This window comes from Oryctolagus cuniculus, chromosome 4 (genome assembly GCF_051225735.1).
Source record: "Oryctolagus cuniculus isolate XC-2025 breed Fujian yellow rabbit chromosome 4, ASM5122573v1, whole genome shotgun sequence".
Taxonomy (NCBI): Eukaryota; Metazoa; Chordata; class Mammalia; order Lagomorpha; family Leporidae; genus Oryctolagus; species Oryctolagus cuniculus.
The window spans coordinates 54396958-54412732 of NC_142870.1; the positions used below are offsets into that span (position 1 = coordinate 54396958).

General features: G+C 39.4%; 2 protein-coding genes across 21 annotated transcripts in view; one reads left to right on the forward strand and one right to left on the reverse strand.

Moving 5' to 3' along the window:
* The window catches only part of CMSS1 (cms1 ribosomal small subunit homolog), a 406733-nt gene that overhangs the window by 210311 nt on the left and 180647 nt on the right, over positions 1 to 15775 (forward strand). For 3 of the 13 annotated variants that reach the window (XM_051859375.3, XM_089331553.1, XM_089331548.1), the window contains exon 2: positions 908 to 956. The exons of the other annotated variants lie outside the window; for them this stretch is intronic. In XM_051859375.3, the coding sequence (XP_051715335.3) occupies positions 908 to 956 (49 nt within the window). The remainder of the gene's footprint in view (positions 1 to 907; positions 957 to 15775) is intronic. 13 annotated transcript variants of the gene reach the window in all.
* FILIP1L (filamin A interacting protein 1 like) overlaps positions 1 to 15775 on the reverse strand; it is a 299608-nt gene that overhangs the window by 197235 nt on the left and 86598 nt on the right. For 2 of the 8 annotated variants that reach the window (XM_051859370.3, XM_070071974.2), the window contains one exon: positions 5033 to 5119. The exons of the other annotated variants lie outside the window; for them this stretch is intronic. The gene's annotated coding sequence lies outside the window, so the exon portion shown is untranslated. The remainder of the gene's footprint in view (positions 1 to 5032; positions 5120 to 15775) is intronic. 8 annotated transcript variants of the gene reach the window in all.

Here is a 15775-nt window from a genome sequence, read left to right on the forward strand (position 1 = left end):
CACTGGCACCTTTTTCTTGAGTCATAGGAGATGAAGATATTTGGAAGTTTGCAGCTTTGGCAGTCTCTTTTTAAAACAGTAACCAGAGATCTGAGGAAAGAAGGTGGCACGCGTATACTGCCACAGTTTAGCTGCCGCCTCTCCAAGCCTATGTGTCCATATTTTCAAAAACTGAGCTTTTCAAGCATATTTGAGACCCAAATGATTTGAAAGTAAATACCACTTTTACAACATTGCTTTTGCTCCATGTTTACCATTTCCTTTCCTAAGGAATTACATGGTATATTTTCTTCTAGACACCAACATGTTAGGCATTGAATCTGTATATTACTTTTGGTAGTATGGACATTTTAATAACATTAATTCTTCCAATCATGAACATGGAATATTTTCTATTTATTTGTGAAATAATATGGTATAGTTTCTATTTGTCTTGTATAATCTATCAGTTGTTAAGATATCTACCACATGGTTTGTTTTTTTTTTTTTTTTTTTTTTTTTGACAGGCAGAGTGGACAGTGAGAGAGAGAGACAGAGAGAGAAAGGTCTTCCTTTGCCGTTGGTTCACCCTCCAATGGCCGCCGCTGCAGCCGGCGCACCGCGCTGATCCGATGGCAGGAGCCAGGATCCAGGTGCTTTTCCTGGTCTCCCATGGGGTGCAGGGCCCAAGCACCTGGGCCATCCTCCACTGCACTCCCTGGCCATAGCAGAGAGCTGGCCTGGAAGAGGGGCAACCGGGACAGAATCCGGCGCCCCGACTGGGACTAGAACCTGGTGTGCCGGCGCCGCAAGGTGGAGGATTAGCCTATTGAGCCACGGCGCCGGCCCACATGTTTTAAAATATAGTATATCAAGGGTTGCATTTAGTGCCAAGTTCTCACTTTTTTTCTGCCTCTCTTACTTTTAGGTAAGTCATCTGATTGGAGTGACATTTCTTTCATGGAATTTTCCATTCGGTAAAGTATTACTATTTATATCAAATGATATAAACTATCATTGTTGTGATTTCTCAATCTGTTTTCCTACAATATTGACCTTAGTAGTGTACTCTATCTGGAAGGCAAGAAAATGAGAGGGAGAAAAGAGGAGATAAGAGAAAAGCATATAACTAAATATTTCAAAAGTTTCATAGAAAACGAAATCAAAAGATAAATTTATTTTGATGTAGAGTAATTAAAATTCATGCAATGACACATCCTTCAAAAGTTCATGGAAATGCATATTATGGAAAAAACTGGGCATGGACTTCAAATATCTTTTGTTCCAAAATAAGTTTATCTTTCAATTCATTTTTCCATGAACTTTTGAAGTACCCTCCTTTTTACGTTTCAAAAAACACAATTGAAAAAACCTGCCTCTTTATAACTGTTTTCACCAGTATTGCTTTATGTTTGGACTTCAGAAAGTAGAAGAGTTGTTATATTTAATTTTATTTTTAAAGAGTTGGACTTAATTCAGAGAATAGAACTAAGTTTAGAGCAGTAACTTCTGACTGTATTTGTTGTAATTCTGGTATTCCTAAAATTGTCGCTACGCATGCTGAGTGAAGTCTTCTATATCATCTAAGAGGTTTTCTTTTGAATCATAGTTTAAGTCATCAAAATATTTTTAAAGCGTAGTTAAATAATTAATAGAAGAAAGAAAAATATGCAATTTCATAAGTACAAACCCAGTATTCAATGGCCAAAGATGGTACTAGGGTTTGTGGTCCATAATAATAGAAGATTGAGGCCTCTAAAGTAAGCCTGACAGGGACAAAGGAGACCCATTCTAACAGCAAAGAGCTTCCACGGTGGCTCTGGGTTATTTTAAAGAAAGAATTATTTCTGTGTTTGCCACAAACTGCAAAAGTAAATAGATCATAAGTATTATTTTTTCCTTGGTGGAATTCTTTTTTCCTTGGTGGAATGATTCTTTTTCTATAGAACTAGACATTTGAGTAGCAAGCAACCAAAACCAAAAATCCCTCCTCCCAACATCATGCCTTTCCCAAAGTAGGAATTACATGGTATATTTTCTTCTAGACACCAACATGTTAGGCATTGAATCTGTATATTACTTTCGGTAGTATGGACATTTTAATAACATTAATTCTTCCAATCATGAACATGGAATATTTTCTATTTATTTGTGAAATAATATTTAAAACATTCTCACTCTCAAGTTCATTGCTTCTATGGTTCTGATAGTCCTTGAAACAGAACGCAAAGATTATTGAAGTAATCATTGCTTCAGCTGTTTATAATTTTGAAAATTATTTTTGAATGATATTTTTAAATTATTTTAAAATTATTTTTAAATAATTTTTCAAAAAATTTGATTTATGCTAACAAAACTTGCAGAAAAGGAGTGCCTTTAAAACAAAGCCATATTAATTTGCAGTAGATCACATCTTAGACCTAGTTTGAGAATTAAGAGTTGGCTTAATACCCCTTTGTCTTTCTCTGTCATTGATTAAATTTATGCAGGACAAACTATTATAACTTAGAAATCCTTTGCTGTTATATGACGTGTCTATGAATTCCCTTTCTTCATTCTAAGGTTATTATCTTAAAATGTTAATATATGACCCTTGCAAAATGCTTGATAACCTGATAGGTTTTATAATCCAGTTTGTTTCTGTTAATCTCTGAGAGCTCTCATGCTTCGTGCCAATCATTATCTGATTTTTTAAATGTGTTTTCCTCCAAACAAGACACGTTGGTCACTGTAATTAGATTTAGAAGTGCAGCCTGTACTCATCTTTGTAATATATCAACTATTCCAATCAGCTTCGAGTTTGAATTGTAACCTTTTTCTCTTCTTGTTCCCTATTTCGATCTTGAGGTCTACTTTGCACTTTCTATCAGCGTGTTGTTTTATAACAACCAGTACTGTGGGTGATCAGATTCACCAGCAAAAAAACTAATGTGACACTTTTTCAAATACTATCCATTTCTTTAATACAAATTAAATATCTAACATGTGGGCAACCTGGGTTGTGATTTAACAATGAATAAAATGAATCGTGCCCATTTCTGGATTGTAAAACATAAGTTAGCTTTTTATGTTCTAGAACTCAGTCCCCAGTACAGGAAGGATGAGAGTGAGAAATGCAGCTTTTGAAAACCTGCCACCATGCCCATCAGGGTTACTCTGTGGAGTAACAGTCCTGTGGGATATGCTACCAACAGTTAACTAAATTTAAGAAAAATAGCTATCAGTACTCTTGAAGGTTCACAGTGCAAATAAGATAAATCTGGTAAAACCAAAATGTCTTACACAGAGAAGCAGGTTTAACTTTGCTGAGATAATTTAATTGAGAACACACTGTGGCAAAAACTCCAAGCAGTAATGACACCTTTAGATGCTTATTGTTCACTCATTCTTTTACTTTTAATACTGTTTCGAATTTTCTGTATAGATTCTGTAATTAAGAATTTTTAATTCTTCCGTTGTCCTTCTGTATTCCCCCTTGCCAAAGGATGTCCTGAAAATGCCTATCATTAAAAATCAGTGCTTGTACTTATTGAATTATATAGCTCTATCTGATTATCAAGAAGCTAAAAATTAACTGAGTGCTTGGGACTCTGACCTAGTCTGTGTTACATACAAAACAGAAATAGGGCCGGCGCCGTGGCTCAATAGGCTAATCCTCCACCTTGCGGCGCCGGCACACCGGGTTCTAGTCCCGGTCGGGACGCCGGATTCTGTCCCGGTTGCCCCTCTTCCAGGCCAGCTCTCTGCTATGGCCAGGGAGTGCAGTGGAGGATGGCCCAGGTGCTTGGGCCCTGCACCCCATGGGAGACCAGGAAAAGCACCTGGATCCTGGCTCCTGCCATCGGATCAGCGCGGTGCGCCGGCTGCAGCGGCGGCCATTGGAGGGTGAACCAACGGCAAAGGAAGACCTTTCTCTCTCTGTCTCTCTCTCTCACTGTCCACTCTGCCTGTCAAAAAAAAAAAAAAAAAAAAAAAAACAGAAATAACTAAAGTGTTAAATCAGTTGAGGTTTCTAGGATCTGATAAAGATAGGGGCAAAGAAACTGGATGAGATTTTTAGCACCTCTCAATGCACACCACTACTGCAGTTACCTGTCCCATTATTAGTGACTGTTAGTGGGCTCATCGCATCCCTTTTGCAGATTTTAACCTCCTTAATTTTCTGTCCTATTAATAGAGTTAAATATATATGGCACCCACCTTACCAAATAAGAACAAACAACAAGCTCCATAGCAACCAAAGAATGAAGTTCCTCTCTGTGTATTTTGTCCTGTCAACAACATGCATCCATTAATGAAGCAATTTTAGAATCCTTGGGTTATATGACATTTAAAGTTAACTTGTGGTATTTCAGTAAACATACGGATAGTGGCAGATATTGTTTTCTCTAAAATTATTTCTAGACCTCTTGAAATATGTCTTGACCATCCTTCCATTGTTTTTATGTTTCAAATTTTTAAACAGTATAAAGGTAAGCTGATGAATGTTCATCTAAGAGTGTGGTTCACATTCAACAGGACTGTCATCTGCCTTTCAAGCTGGTATGACACAATTAAGTGAGTGGATTGTCATCCAATTTCATGACTTCATTTTTTAACTTACTTTAATTTTCTCACTTGAAATTTGTGGAAGAGAATTCTAGAAAGCTATAGTGGCTGTTTCTCAGAGGAAATAACTACAGTGAGATTGAGGGCAGAGAAATGTGGCACAAAGAAACTGACTTTGGAACTCTACATATTATTTTCTGTATAATATCCCTGATTCAGTAATCACTCTGGATAATAGCCATACAAGTCTTCTTATTGCCTGGAAAGCCTTACTGTAATCGAGAAATGCACTGGCATATCATGTACCTTGTAATTTTGTCTTCTAAAATAATGTGACGTTTAATGTCTTCGTTTCCTCATATAACCTTTCGAAAAGCCTTGTGTCTTCATTTATTTTATTACTCCCACACCATCTTTCTATTTCACATACTCCTCTGTTATTCACTTCTGTATTCTTCAAATAAATCATTTGCAGATTTGCTAAAAGCTGAATTATCTCACTTACGGTTTGATGTTGTAGTTTCTAAGTAGAAGACAAGTTTACAGCCAGATGCTGCAAGTTCCTTAAGTTCAAAGTCTGTACAAGTTTATGCTAGAAAGCCAAAAAAAAACCCTCTGTAGTCACTGAGCTTCCAAAAGAAAATAGATGGCACTGACATAGAAACAAATTGATTGGTTAGCCTTTGGGCATCTTTAACACCTTTAATCCAAAAAATAAGCTTATAGTACACACAGTATTAGGCAAAAAGCTTCTAGAGAGAAGGAACCCATCCCAGAATTTTAGAATTGCCTTATTGGAGAGAAAATTCTTGCAGAATTTTGTTTTACTCAGAGAATTTCAGTGTTAGGAAGAACGAAGACATAGCCAGGAGACAGTATTTTGAACTCTTGAATTTAAAAGATCGATGTTGTGACCCCATTTTAGACTACTGGCCCTCCATAAAGTAGTATTGTGAACAATTCAGTGAGTTTAAATAAAATGTCTTGGTTGCTTGTATTTTTTAAATCTTGGAATAAAAGATCCAAGTTCAATATCCAGGGAAAACTTAGGTAACCTCATGTCCTCAGCCAACCCTTTCTGTGAATTCTAGGAGCTTCTGGGAGTTTTAGGGATTCCCTAAGTGATTGATGAGGATATTATAATTCAATAGCAACCATAATTTTCTGGCTCGAGAAAGGATATCTGATACTTATGACATTCTGTCCTTAATAGAGAAAAAAATGAGTAGCTTGGACAGTTATACTCATCTCCTTTTTTCCACAAAGCATTTGCAAGTAGCTTATAACCAAAATGCATAATAAAATTTACATAGGAATTTTTTTATTTTGAATAAAAACAAAAGGAAGATCATGAGTTTTAGGAATGTTACAAGTGTTCTGACTCAAGTCCAGTACCAGTAGCATTAAGAGAGGAGTCAATGTACAGTTCTGTCCTGAAGAGGAAGAGCAGAGCTTCATTGGTCCTCCTCTCCCTTGCCAGCCCAAGCTGAACTAGAGCCAAATCTACTCTCAGCCCTTTGGCTTCACCTGGCTTGTTCCTTTACTCTAGTTCCTCTAGCTCTCCCTGATGCTTGTCATGGCATGACTCTGTCAGTATTCATTCCATAGCCCTGAAGGCCTTCAGCAATTGCACATCCCATGACAGAACCAGCACTGAGTGTGATTTGGAGAAAATAGCACATGCATCTTATAGCATGCTTGAATATTCAAGAGGGCTTCAAAGAATACCCTCAGTATATTCTTCTCTGGACTTCACAAGGAAGGACATAGATGAGGGACACTAAGAAACTGGCCAAGCACAAGGGAAAGGAAAGTGAGGGAGATTCCATTCTGCCTGACTCAGCTGGGATAGGTAGGAAACCTAAGGATCTTTTTCTTAAGCAGTCATCATTTGTTTCCATCATTTGTTCCCATGGTTATTTTCCACTGCCCAGTTGTTATTTGCACTTATTTAAAACATTAGTGAATGAACAAAGAGAACTGAGGTGCTATACTAGAGGCTAAGAAAATTCGAAGTTTTGGATTGAGGTCCTACCTCTGAGCTCATTCTTTTTTATTACACTGTATTTGGCTGAAGATCTGACATCAGATGCACTGTAACCATTGCAAAGTCCATGCAATCTCTTGCTTTTTAGAGTTCCACTGTTTTTTGTTTTTTTTGTTTTGTTTTGTTTTGTTTTTGGCCTGTTGTTGGAGTAGCCACACTTTTCCAAGAGTTTCAGGTGTTTTAACAAATTAGGAAAGGGGACGGAGAGAAAATAAAAAGAATTGATGGTAAATAAATGGTGGCTGAGAGTGGAAAGTTCCCAAAGGAAAGTGGAGTGTGTGCTACTTTCTGGCCCAGGCCAGATGGTTGGGTGTGGATGTCACATGTGTCCCCAGTGTAGTCACCCTTGCAGTGGTAGTTCTCCCAGTTTAGCCACCATCGTGTATTGTTCTTTGTTTTTCTATAGTGCTTGTCAAAATGCTATGACAACTGGCTGGTTTTACGCAAACAGACCCTGGCTCTCCAGAGACAGAGCGTCTGAAAGTCAAACATGGATGGCAGCCATTGGCACGCAGAGGAGTCAGAAACCACAGATTGTTTTCTCGTTGGATGAACAGCTTAAAGCAACGTAAAGTTAATTGAAGAATTCCTTGAAAGTGAAGTCAGACTAAAAGAAATGCTCGAAGTCTATAATTTACTAAATGTGAAAGATCTGTAAGTGGTAGTGAGACTAAAAGAGTTTGGGGGGAGAAGAACATTTTTGTAAACAGATCTGGCTTGTATTATTGCCTAGGCTGTTTTAATTATTTGCTCTAATAGTGTAGATCTGCAAAGGAATCTCTAATTAGGTAAGGCTTGATTTATAGAGCTGGCCTCATATAAACCATGATGTCATGGTGCACTGCAGAAAATGACAGGCCTGATCTCGCTGAAAACTCTTGTTTCTACCTTGAATGGCCATGCTCTGCATGGCTTACTCTCAGGAAACCAAAGCAGTCTATGTTCTCCTTTAAAGTGCTTCTTACTCAGGTAAATTCAACATATATTATTACAAACCAAGTAATTTTATCAAACTCTAATAAAGCAATCACTTTTGGGGAACTTTGTAGAGATCAATCTGTGATTCTCTGCAGAAGTGGGTGGATTTATTCAACTGACAGACCAGCAAGGATTTGCCAGACTGTCAGAAGTGGTTGTCTATCTGACCCCCTCCCCCGACCAGCCACTTACTTAGAAAGCTCTTTCAGTGTCATTGTTGCCTATTTTAATTTTGGAATTACAGTTAAGTCCAACAAACATAAGCATGTTGGAGAACAAACACATGTCTAAGCAGTTGGAAGAAGTACATGGGACACATTAGAGATTAGCCTTCTAGCCTCAGGTGTTCAGTATGTTGAGGTCGGTGCTGGGTTAAGCACAGTGACAGAACTGGATTAGCAGAAGTCAGTTAGGGTAGCTTTTGAATCTGTGCTGTGCACAATGTCTTCATTTTACAGGTGGTAACCACTGTCATGGTTTGCCCAAGGTCAGAAACTAGTGACCAGGCTGACATGCTGCCTCTCATACCCATGTTCTTCCAGAACACCAGAGGAATGAGGTCCTGACCCTATCATCTGATTGCTAACTGAAGGTGAAAATACTGTTAATAAAAGCATGTACCTTGATTGATTACCACAAATATCTGTCTTCATTGTTACTTTACACATAGTTTCTACATTACAAATTAACAGAAGGTTTTCTTTAAATTCTTCCTGATACTAAAATGGTCCCTCTTTAATATATGGAGTTAATCAAAGTCATGAGCTTTACCACTTCTGTGTGTAAGTAGCAGTACTTAAGAGAGAAAGGGACTGCATGCAGGGACTTTTCCTATGCTTATCAAGTAGGACTGTACTCCTTGCCATCCACAGCCCAGTATGGTTCATGGCTCCTTTTTTCAATCTAAAGACCATTTTCTAAAACCACAAGCCTCTCAGACAAAGCTGCTTTGGGACTGAGCTGGGGCAGTAGGTTTAAACTTATTTACTCACTTTCACAAACCATATATATTAACTCTGCTAATGCCATGTTGCAAAGATTCTTTTTAATAGTGTTTTATTCTTTCCTGCTTTGAGCATGTAAACTGGGGGGTATTTTAAGGGATTTATCAATACATTATATTCTCAGGGTCACAGCAAATGCATGACAATTACTACAAGACAATTCTCATCAATTCTCATGTTAATGTGATATTTAATACAAAGAGAACAGATTCAGTGTAGTTCAGATACAATTTAAGAATATGATGATACTTCCCCTTTTCTCTTTTTTTCTTAATTTTTGAGATAAGTATTTTTAATTTATATTATCGTCACAGCTTTAATATTCCATTAAAGGAAGAGTTCAACATGTAAAAAGACGGTAGTGTAGTAGGAATATAAACATGGTCTATAAACAGTAATCAAATGAAAAGATATCCATTTCACTCATATACAGTAAATTGTAAAATAATCACAGATCATTAAAACTATGGTAGTATATGATTTATTTTTTTTTTTATTTTTGACAGGCAGAGTGGACAGTGAGAGAGAGAGACAGAGAGAAAGGTCTTCCTTTTGCCGTTGGTTCACCCTCCAATGGCCGCTGCAGCCGGTGCATCACGCTGATCCGAAGCCAGGAGCCAGGTGCTTTTTCCTGGTCTCCCATGTGGGTGCAGGGCCCAAGGACTTGGGCCATCCTCCACTGCACTCCCGGGCCATGGCAGAGAGCTGGCCTGGAAGAGGGGCAACCGGGACAGAATCCGGCACCCCGACCGGGACTAGAACCCGGTGTGCCGGTGCCGCAAGGCAGAGAATTAGCCTATTGAGCCACGGCGCCAGCCCAGTATATCATTTTTAACCATTGGTTTGACAAAATGATATTTGCAGCAATATGAATATACACAGGCATTTCTTTCATTTTTTGATTTTTTTAATTTTAGCATCTACGTATAAAGCAGAACATGTGGTATTTGTCTTTATGTGTCCTCCAGTTGCATTAATTTTGATGCAAAGATAGAATTTCATTTTTTTATAGCTGAATAATTTTCCAGTGTATATGTGTATCACATTTTCTTTACCCATTCATCTGATGATGGACCCCTTGGTTGATTCCATATTTTGGCTTTTGTGAAGAGTGGTGCTGTAAACATGGTGGTGTAGGTATCTCTTTGATACAATGTGTTCATGTCTTTTGGGCATATACCCAGTAATGAAATTTTTTTAAATAATTTTTTCCTTCTCCCCTCCTTCGAGTCTCTCCAGTTTTCCCCCCTATATAAAGGTTTTGATGTCACCTAGACTCAAATGTACCTTCAACTCAGCAGTTAAAATCAAAACCTTTAGGATGAACATGAGAGATGGGGGAAAGATCATATATTTGAATCTCCAAAATATGATTAAGGTGACTTTACAATTATTGAGTAGATTTTGCTCTGAGCTTCCTGTTCGACTAAGCTAAACAAGTTATGTGGCCAGCGCCGCGGCTCACTAGGCTAATCCTCCACCTTGCAGCGCCAGCACACCGGGTTCTAGTCCCGGTCGGGGCGCCGGATTCTGTCCCAGTTGCCCCTCTTCCAGGCTAGCTCTCTGCCATGGCTCGGGAGTGCAGTGGAGGATGGCCCAAGTGCTTGGGCCCTGCACCCCATGGGAGACCAGGAGAAGTACCTGGCTCCTGCCATCGGATCAGCGCGGTGCGCCGGCCACAGCGCGCCGGCCGCGGTGGCCATTGTAGGGTGAACCAACGGCAAAGGAAGACCTTTCTCTCTGTCTCTCTCTCTCACTGTCCACTCTGCCTGTCAAAAAAAAAAAAAGTTATGTGCCTTCACATTATTTTCATTTGCCCAAGGGAAGCATAGCAAGTCTCTCACAGAGACACTGTTACCAGGTACTTTATTCTGAGTGATTGATTCTAATGGAATTGAGGCTGAATGGCCTTTTAGAGCAGGGGATTCATACACACATTAGAGTTCAAGAAACAGTGTCGTAGGTCACCTCTGCTTTTTGATGATTGAGAATAGGAACTCAAAAGAAGATAGAAAATTTAGGAGTCATTAGGCTTGGTGACAGCAGAAGTCTGGAACCACTTGGTACAACCTGGGCCTCAGAGCTGCCTGGTTTAGAAATGACATATGTCATGAGACATGGTACCAGACGTAGTGTGGCCCAGCTCCATACCCCACTTCTGGACACTAGGAAAACAGACTGTGAAGTGAGTCTAGGGATTTAGGCTTGATGAAGGCTGAGGATGTGGAAGAGGAGATTCTTCAAGGAGCTTCCCCTCTCACCAAGAGACTGAAACTGCAAAGGTCTCTTTCAAATTGCCGTGGAAAAGAAAGCTAGGATATGCTACAGAATAGTGCCCCTTTTTATACACTGTGACAAAAATGCCCTTTGTTCAGACAAAATTGTGGGAAAATTTCTGTTTTCACTAAATGTGTATAAGAACTTTGGGCAGGGATTCTAAACTTGAACTGCATGCAGGAGTCAAGCAACTACAAACAGCTGTTTACTACACAGAAGGCCTTGGGTAAGATAATAAGGAGTGGGGTTAGAAGTAAATCGAAAGCCCAGTGATCTGTCTCAATGCAGCAGCTGCTTCTCAGCTCCAGCTCATGTTTTCCTGTGAAAAGTGTAGCTCGGAGGTTGACCAGATCTTCCAGTATTTTGAGAGAGTTGGAAGTCTGGGTTATTAAGTTAAATCTCTTGGTTTTAAATGTTGGCAAATCCTTTCTTCCACTTGCTCAAGCCAGAAACCGTGGAGCTGTCCTTGACTCCTCGCGTGTCAAAAATTCATATACAATCCATCAGGAAATCCTGTTGACTCTACTTCTGAATCTTTCCAGAATCTGATCACTTCTTACAGAATTACAGATTATTACAGATAGTTACAGATTACTACTGCACTGCTGTAGTCCAGACCAGCACCACCTTTCTTCAGAATTATTGCAGTGGCCTCCTGACTGGCCTCCCTGCTCCAACACTTTCTCTCCTGCAGTCACAGGGTCTTATTAAAACCCAAGTCAGCTCATATTGCCCCTGCTGCTCAGAGTCTTGTGAAAGCCAAAATGCTCATGATGACCCGTGATGCTCTCTGACTTCATCCCCACAGCCACAGCAGCCTCCTATCTGTGCCTCAAATATACCAGCTCATTTCCTCCTCATGACCTTTGCCCTGCAGTTCCTCTTTCCTGAAGTATCTCTGTGGCCCATTCACCCCGGTCAGCTCTATTCAAATGTCGTCTTCTCAGCAAAGCATGCGTTTGGCACGCTGTCTAAATTTATAACCCCACACACGCACACCATTCCTCTCCATTCTCTTCTTTATTTTTTTCTCTTTAGCACAGTGTACTACATAATTATCTTCTTTCTTAAGTGTTTTCCACATTAGTGTGTAGGTTCCACAGGGTAGGGACTGTGTGTGTTTTAGTATATTTGTTCTCTGTGGACAGAGATGCAAACAAGATTCCTAGGCCATGCCTGGAATCAGAAAGTCAAACAAGTCCTTCTCCAGTGACACCAAGTAGCTCACAGACTTTATGAATGTGACTGATGCCTGTTCGGCTGTCCATTTAACTCTTACCAGCGCTGTCCTTCTACTTCTTTTTGTTTGTTTGTTTTTAAGACCTATTTATTAATTTGAAAGAGTTCTAAAGAGGGAGAAAAAGAGTGAGAGAAATATCTTCCATCTGCTGGTTCACTCCCCAGATGGCCCCAAAGGCCAGTGCTGGGTCAAACCAAAGCCAGGAGCCAGGAGCTTCATCCAGGTCTCCCACATAGGTGGCAGGGGCCCAAACACTTGTGCCATTTTCCCAGGCCATTAGCAGGGAGCTAGTTAGGGAGTGGAGCAGCCAAAACTTGAATATATGGAACACCAGCGCAACAAACGGTGGGCTTTACCCACTACACCACAATGCTGGCCCTGAATTCCTCTACTTCTACCCTACTGAACTTCAGTACATGCTTATGATCTTGCTTATGGTCTCATGTCTCGGCATTGCCTTTCCCAATGCATCGCTGTTCAGAATATGGAGAATGTTATTTCAGCCTTCCTAGTAAACTTCCAGTTTTCTAAATCAGAAGCATTTGATCAATTTGACTTGCTTTCTCTAAACCCAGAGTTTAGAGTTGGAAAAGCTATGAGTAAGAGCCGGCACCGCGGCTCACTAGGCTAATCCTCCACCTTGCAGCGCCAGCACACTGGGTTCTAGTCCCGGTCGGGGCGCCCAATTCTGTCCCGGTTGCCCCTCTTCCAGGCCAGCTCTCTGCTGTGGCCAGGGAGTGCAGTGCAGGATGGCCCAAGTCCTTGGGCCCTGCACCCCATGGGAGACCAGGATAAGTACCTGGCTCCTGCCATCGGATCAGCGTGGTGCGCCGGCCGTAGTGGCCGTTGGAGGGTGAACCAACGGCAAAGGAAGACCTTTCTCTCTGTCTCTCTCTCTCTCTCACTGTCCACTCTGCCTGTCAAAAAAAAATAATAAAATAAATAAATAAATAAAAAAGAAAAGGGGCATAACAGAGGAAAAGCATGTGTACAGACACTCAGCAGGAAGAAACTTTGAGGCTTTGGAAGAGAACTACTGAAGCTAGAATAGGGAATGCAGGGTAAAGTATCAGAAAGAGTAACAGGTAGAAAATGCCAAATCTTACAGGCTGTGGTAAGGAGTTTGGATGTTACTTCTTAAGTCCAGTGAAGCTGATCAAAAGTTCTTAAGTACAGGAATGATGGGGTTGAAGTTATATTGATTAAATTTTACTCTGGTTATTCTTGGAACTTAGGGTGCCAATAATAACAACAAAACAAAAGTAGATAACATTTTTTTGAGAACTAATGCCAGGCAACATGCTAAGTGCTTTGTATATATTCTTTTTAGTTAATTTTTCCATCACCGCATTGAGTTATATGATGTCCCTACTTTACAGATAATGAAATGGAGACCCTCTGAAGTCCAGTAATTTGCCTAGTCACATGGCTAAACTGTGTAATCCAAGCCATCATTTTTTAACCTTTGCTCTTAGCCATTAAACCTTACTTCTTCTGCTCCTTATCCAAGGATTGATTCAGTCATTCTGGCTAAGTCTTTATGAGGTTAGTGCTATATTTCAGGAAAGAGATGGTAGTTGCTTGGGTTGTCCGTGAGATGTTATTTCTGTTTTTCCTCATAAATGGAATGTGTATTCAATAAATAGAGTAGAATTTAATTCATGTTACAGAATTAGGCTTAGCAAAGACTGAAGCAATATAGTTTATTACTAATTATAAATTTATTGAATACTTCAGTATTTTTAAAATATTGTACATTTTTCAGGAGACAGTCAATGGTATCATAAAATATAAAATTATATGATACAGTGATAGAATAGAGTTTATTTCTAATGATGAAGTATTTGACATTGTATCTAGGTAGAAAGTAATCTCTAGATCCTTGTGAATGACAACAGCGTATCTTACAGAGTGAATTCCTATTTCCAAAAGAAGAATTGCCTGATAAGCTATCACTCCAACTATAATAGACTCAGAACTCATTACTGTGAGCTATTTACAGTAATGACTTATATAATATACCTTTTTGATGAAGTGCAGTGCACATGCGCATACACACAGGAAGAGGCTTCAAAAATTTGCAGAAAAATTGAATTAAAAGATATGTTTATTTTGGTGCAAGAAAAATTTGAAGGCCCATGGATAATTTTCATAATGCACATTTCCATGGATGATTTGAAGACCTCTGGTATCTTTGTGGGTGCTAGTGATGTTTAATATGCAAGGTAGTCCATTGTTCCATTTATTTTTAGCATAGTGACTTGCTTCTTCTCATTTATAAAATATTGAACTGGTGCCAGCACTGTGGCGTGTTAAGCTAAGCTTTCACCTGTAGTGCCTGAATCCTGTATGGTGCTAGTTCGTGTCCCGCTACTCCACTTCTGCTCCAGCTCTCTGCCTGTGGCCAGGGAAAGCAGTGTAAGATGACCCAAGTGCTTGGGCCCTTGCACCCATATGGAAGATTCCAAAGAATCTGCTGGCTCCTGGCTTTGGGTGGGTTCAGCTTTAGCAGTTGCAGCCATTTGGGGAGTGAACCAGCAGATGAAAGACCTCTCTCTGTCTCTCCCTTTCTCTGTCTTTAATTCTACCTCTCAAATAAATAAATAAAATCTTTTTGAAAAATTTAACTTATTTATCTGTGAAAAACATGTTTGTTTTGAGAGGGAAAGAGACAGACTGTATTGCTGTTATTATTTCATTATCTGCATATCTGAATAATTCAAAGAATGAGGGCCTCAATATTCTGATTAAATTAACTTTTAGGAAAAAATTTGGGTGCTTAGTTGTTTATTTCAGAGGTAGAATAACACAGAGCAAGAGCGAGAAAGACAGAGAAAGGGGTCTTCCATCTATTGATCCACTCTCCCCAAATGCCCCAAAAGATGGAGCTTGTCCATGCAAAAGCTAGGAATTCCATTTGGGTTTCCCATATAGGTGGCAGGAATTCAAGTTCTTGGACCATCATCTGCTGTCTCCCAGATGATTAGAAGGAAGCTGAACTTGAAGCACATGCCGAATTTTATCCCAGGCACTTCAGCATCGGATGTGGGTGTTCCAAGCAGTGGGTGGTTTAACCTTGCTGTAACACAATGCCCTTCCCACATTTTAAAATTTTTTGTTTATTTTATTTATTTGAAAGGAAGAGAGACGGCAAGAGAGAGACACAGATAAATATCTCCCATTTCCTGATATATTCCCCAAATTCCCACAACAGCTGGATGGAGCTAGTCCAGACTAAACCAGGAGCTAAGAACTCAGTTTGGGTCTCCTATATGGTACCAAGGACCCAACTACTTGAGCCTTCACTTGCTGCCTCCCAGGTACACACTGACAGAATGCTAAAATTGGAAGCTAGAGCCGGGATTCAAACCCAGATACTTCAATATGAGACACAGGTGTCTGAACTGGTGTCTTAACAGCTAAGTCAAATGCCAATCCACAGAAAATTAATTTTTATTTCATACTTATAATAAAAATATTAAAATCAGTTTGAAAATATTTTGAAATATATGTATTTATTTGTAGAGAAAATAGGTTTGTTGGAGTCACATAACACTGTTGATTTCGTCTAAGATGATTATTTAGTAAATTAAGATCCCATTGGCACATACAGTTTTTAATTGTATTTGTTTATTTCAAACAAACTGTTAACTATTTCATTTCCAACCTTTACCAAGTTACTATCACATTAAAATTTATTAT